The sequence below is a fragment of the Notothenia coriiceps genome, unplaced genomic scaffold (assembly GCF_000735185.1).
Source record: "Notothenia coriiceps isolate Sejong01 unplaced genomic scaffold, NC01 NC01_scaffold00011180, whole genome shotgun sequence".
NCBI classification, from domain to species: Eukaryota; Metazoa; Chordata; class Actinopteri; order Perciformes; family Nototheniidae; genus Notothenia; species Notothenia coriiceps.
Genome location: NW_011343881.1, coordinates 120,907 through 126,347, shown reverse-complemented (window position 1 = coordinate 126,347; position 5,441 = coordinate 120,907). Strand labels below are relative to the sequence as shown.

The window sequence follows — 5,441 nt, the reverse complement described above, 5'->3', positions numbered from 1 at the left end:
ACATACTGTTCACATGTTTTTTCTCCAATAAATGGATGTTTTCAAAGTCAATGAATAATCGCATTTAATAATCGCAATTACAATTATTGACCCAAATAATCGAGATTATGATTTTTGCCATAATCGAGCAGCCCTATTACAGAGAAACAATTACAGTGGCTAACTATGGAGAGCCTGACCATACATACATGTTGGCATTATATTAAGGATGGCAGCATTCCACCTCCAGCCTCTGTTATGACAAAAACAACTTTATCTGTAACATCCAGTTTCTAATGAGCCTGCTTTACTAAATGCAGCTATCGGTTCCCAGTCATGAGTTTCAAAATATGCATGTAAAATGTTTTGGGACATAAAACTTGCTTGTGAGCTCCAATAGTTACTTTGATCTTGCTTTTAGAATTTTCTTTTTTATAATCGGCACTATTTTCTTTTTTCTCTCCCAGGTTCCCGCTTTGAGAAGGAAGACAATATTCCAGAAGCCGGATCTCCAAAAGGAATCCCTGGAAAAAGTGCCCGAAAAATGCTGGCCCATCCACCCGTCTCCATGCCCTCCGTGCCTCACCCATCGAGGGGAACTCTCCAGACACCGGAGTGTTTTCTGGAATAGATTAGGAAAATAGCTTAACCCCGCAATAGAAATGGTATTAGTTTGTCTGAGCTATACCACATCAGAGGTTATTTTAGAATACAGGTGAGGCCGATCCTCACCTTGCTGACAAGGTCGTATCATGGCCGCTGCTGATCCCCATAGCAACGCTTCCTTGGCGATGCAAGGAGCAGACTGAGAGAGTCAACGATGCAGCGTAACGGCGGGGGGGCGGGCGCCGGTGGCCAGCCATGGGTGTTACGGCGCGTGCGTCTCACCTGGCTCAGTTTCATGCTCTTTTTCATCCTGGTCTTCTTCCCACTCATCGCCCATTACTACCTCACTACCATCGATGAAGCCGGGGGTCCCGAGAAGCACATCTTTGGCCCGCGGCCCGGCGGCGAACTCTGTGAGGTCAAACATGTGCAGGATCTGTGCCGGATCCGCGAGTCGGTCAGCGAGGAGCTGCTGCAGCTGGAGGCCAAGAGGCAGGAGCTCAACGGGGAGATCTCCCGACTCAACATGCGCATCGAGGCCTGCAAACGCAGCATCGACAGCGCCAAGCAGGACCTGCTGCAGCTGAAGAACGTTATCAGCCAGACAGAACACTCCTATAAAGAACTGATGGCCCAGAACCAGCCCAAGCTTTCACTGCCCGTCAGACTGCTGCCAGACAAGGAGGACCCGGGTTTACCACCGCCGAAGTCTGCACGCTCCTGCCGCCTACGCTCCTGCTTCGACTACGCCCGCTGCCCTCTCACCTCTGGGTTTCCAGTCTATGTCTATGACACCGCCTCCTATCCATGGGCAGACTTTATTGACCCCCTGGTGAAGCAGGCGTTTGCAGCATCAGTGAAGAGCAACATTTATATAACCGATAACCCCAGCGTTGCCTGTCTCTACTTGGTTTTAGTCGGGGAGCTGCAGGAGGAGTCCTCCCCGCCTCCACCTCCCTCAGAGCTGGAGAAGCAACTGAAAGCTCTGCCTTACTGGAGATCTGATGGACACAATCATGTTCTGGTGCATTTCTCTAGAAAGTCAATGACACAGAACTTCCTGTATAATGTGAGCACAGGACGGGCAGCAGTAGCTCAGTCCACCTTCCTGGAGCAGCAGTACCGCGAGGGCTTTGACTTGGTTGTGTCCCCGCTCGTTCATGCCCTCTCAGAGCCAAACTTTTTAGAAGTGCCCCCTCAAGTTCCTGTAAAGAGGAAATACCTCTTCACCTTCCAGGGGGAGAGGGTGGAGTCACTAAAGAGCAGCTTACACGAAGGACCCCCCCAGACTTTCGAGGAGGAGATGGAAGGAGACCCACCAGCCGACTACGATGATCGCATCATCGGCACCTTAAAGGCGGTGCAGGACAGCCACCTTGATCAGGTGCTGGTGGAGTTCACCTGCAAGAACCCCCGGCCGAGCCTGCCGACTGAGTGGGCTCTGTGTGGGGAGAGGGAGGACCGGCTGGAGGTGCTTAAGGTTTCCACCTTTGGCCTGGTGATAGCTCCAGGGGACGGGCAGCTGGTGGCCTCAGCAGGCTGTGGGATGAGGCTCTTTGAGGCCCTCGAAGTGGGGACCATCCCAGTCGTGTTGGGGGACCACTCCAGACTGCCGTATCACCAGCTTATTCGATGGAGCGAAGCTGCCATCATAGTCCCTAAGCCTCGTGTCACAGAGCTACACTTCCTGCTGCGCAGCCTATCAGACAATGACATGCTGGCCATGAGGCGGCAGGGCCGCTTCCTGTGGGAAACGTACTTCTCTACCTCGGAGAATGTTCTAAACACCCTCCTGGCCTGCATCAGAACCAGCATCCAGGTTCCTGCTGCTCCCATCAAAGAAGAGCCGGCTCACGAGATTCCCCACAAAGCAGGGAAGCTGGCAGGAACTGATGCCAACCTGGCTGACAATGGGGACCTGGATCTGGGTCCTGTTGAGACGGAGCCCCCCTACGCCTCTCCGCGCTTTCTCCGCAACTTCACATACACAGCTTCAGAAACATATAGAGCATGGAACCGGGCCCCGGGGCCTTTCCATCTGTTCCCTCACACTCCTCTGGACCCCGTGCTGCCCTCAGAAGCCAAATTCCTCGGCTCTGGAACTGGCTTCAGGCCCATCGGTGGAGGTACGGGAGGCTCAGGGAAGGAGTTTCAGGCAGCTCTAGGAGGGAACGTGCCCCGAGAACAGTTCACCGTGGTCATGCTGACCTATGAGAGGGAGGAGGTGCTGATGAACTCTCTGGAGAGGCTGAATGGACTGCCGTACCTCAACAAAGTAGTGGTGGTGTGGAACTCACCCAAGCCTCCCTCAGACGACCTGCTGTGGCCAGACATCGGTCTGCCCATCGTGGTGAGTGCTCCTAATGTCTAACACTTTTGTTTAACAAATGTCCAATTTATCTCAGTGATGTTTGTTTGTATTTGTAAGGAATATATCTCTTTCTTATCTCGTCTCTTTGAAGTGCAAACGAGTAACTCAAGGTGTTTTTGAGGTGGTGCAAAGTTTGATGCGGTACATTACACAAAGTTGTTTGGATCAGTTCTTCTTTGAAACTCTGCAGGAGTCCATACAAATTACTAGCCGTCTGAAAAGTCTGACACCAATGAATAACACAATTTGGGCTTTGAATTAAGTCGGAAAAAATCAAATATTCATGTGATTCATATTCACCCCATTAGTTTGTGACGGGCACAAGTGGTAAGCTGTGAAGAGAAACTAAAGAATTAGATTGTTTTTGTCAGTGCCAGCAGAGTCTTTGCTGCCATCTGGCACTACTATTTAACAGGCTTATATATAAACTGCTTTTATACGGATCATGTATAACTACAACGTAGGGATGCATATTTTTTAGGATACCGATACCACTGAACGATACCGATACTCAACCGATACATATCGTGATACTTTGAAAATGTATCATCCCACAATTACTCCCATCATGAAGCGCTTTACGATATAGTTAACATGTCAAATGAATATTAAATTGTGGGACTTCTTGGACCTGTTAGTACTGAACAAACAATGAAAAATACATTAAAAATATGAAGAAAACCGATTATGGAATATCTTTTATAACACCCGCCATCAGGTGTGCCGCGTGAATAGCACATCTTGTCGATGCAAACAGACCGTTTATAGCACCGTTATAATTAATGTTAAACCTGAGATTCGACTAGAGAACAAATAAATAATAGAATAAAGGTCATGAGATCTCGGCATTGCACAAACAAACAAATCTCATCTTTAAAATCAACATTTGCCTTCACTGGTGAGAGAACACATCCCATCACAGCTCATTTGTGGGACTTTTACCTTTCTAGTATTGAACAAACAATGACAAATACATACACCGAAGCCGGTGCAAGGCGCGCGATCTGATTGGCTGGCGGATGTCAACAATATGGTGCAGCCCACACTCCACGGTGACTCGTTTGTGGAGTTGCAAGTCGAAATTGACATCGTAATTTGGCGGTTTGGGCCCGAGTTTAAGGATATTACGGCTCACTTTTAAAATTAAATAAATAAAAAAAATATTTTTTTTTTTTTTTTTTTTAAAGTATCGAAACCGGATCTGATTTTGTTACGGTATACCGTAGCCACCAGTAACCGGTATTTCGGTAATACCGGATACCGGTATGCATCCCTACTACAACGTATGACTGACACATGTTTGGAATAATTTTGTGCTAAAATATATCTTATGGAAGAATCTGAACTTTGTGATTTTAGTCTTTGCAGAACATTTACATGCACATAAACCTATATAACACACTACAGCAAAAGCTCAAACTCCCAAAAGCACAATCCAGCCTCTTTATAAAGTATCACTTCTCAGAATAATGAGTGAAAGAGTTTGTTGTTGCGCCTGCAGGTTGTCCGCACAGAGAAGAACAGCCTCAACAACCGCTTCCTTCCCTGGGACGTCGTGGAAACCGAGGCCATCCTGTCGATTGACGATGACGCTCATCTCCGCCACGACGAGATCATGTTCGGGTTCAGGTCAGTGACAGTAACAGAGTGCATGAGATCTTAGAGATTCATACATACAAGAGAGAAACCCTGTAAACAACATGTGTCATCACTTTGGGCTCTTGGGCAACACATGCATTTGTCATTACTTTTTTGTGGATTGAAACACAAAGCATTTTATTGTCTTATAACATTGAATTCAAGTGGATTTGATACGGGGAAAAACAAAGATATGTAGAAGTGAAAACAAATCTCTTCTAATTTAATTACAAATGTTTGCTAAAGTACTCTCATTTTAAAAGGCACTGAATAGACTAAACAATTACCTTTAATGTTTGATGATAGGCATCCAGACGTGGAGGGGAAGGACAGGCAATTAAAATAAATCTTTACAGACCACAATTTTCGCTTTTTTTCCGGTTATTTTGAAAAGAAAAGGGGTTGTGATTAATGGAATGTGTTTTTTGTTTGTTGAAGAAAACAAGATTGATGATAGTTAAAGTTGTTCTTTCTCAAGAGACATGGTGTGAAGAGTCGAAAAAATGCAGCGTAATTAGAGGGAAAGCTTCGTCTCCAGTGGGAAGAGCAAATGCCCCAAAGAATGCAGAAGCTTCGCATTCCTGAAAAATTCTGAATTCTACAGAAAAACTGAAGCCACCACTCGAAACTCATCCAGATCAATTTAAAGGAAAAGATGCTTCCTTGTAATTATGATTTATTTGTTAATACTTTACTTGGATAGGCAGATTGTGAAGGCCATGTCTAATCCAATTAAAAGACCACCATGCCGCAGCTGCGTGTCCAGGCAGGCAGGCAGAAAGTGTGTGTGTGTGTGTGTGTGTGTGTGTGTGTGTGTGTGTGTGTGTGTGTGTGTGTGTGTGTGTGC

The 5,441-nt window shown here is 46.5% G+C and overlaps 1 protein-coding gene across 1 annotated transcript in view; it reads left to right on the top strand.

The window, feature by feature from the left end:
- Positions 1-451: 451 nt before the first annotated feature.
- The window catches only part of extl3 (exostosin-like glycosyltransferase 3), a 10,896-nt gene continuing 5,906 nt past the window's right edge, over positions 452-5,441 (top strand). The window contains exons 1-2 of the mRNA XM_010772347.1: positions 452-2,935; positions 4,458-4,595. Coding sequence (XP_010770649.1) covers positions 800-2,935; positions 4,458-4,595 — 2,274 coding nt within the window. The 5' untranslated portion in view covers positions 452-799. The remainder of the gene's footprint in view (positions 2,936-4,457; positions 4,596-5,441) is intronic.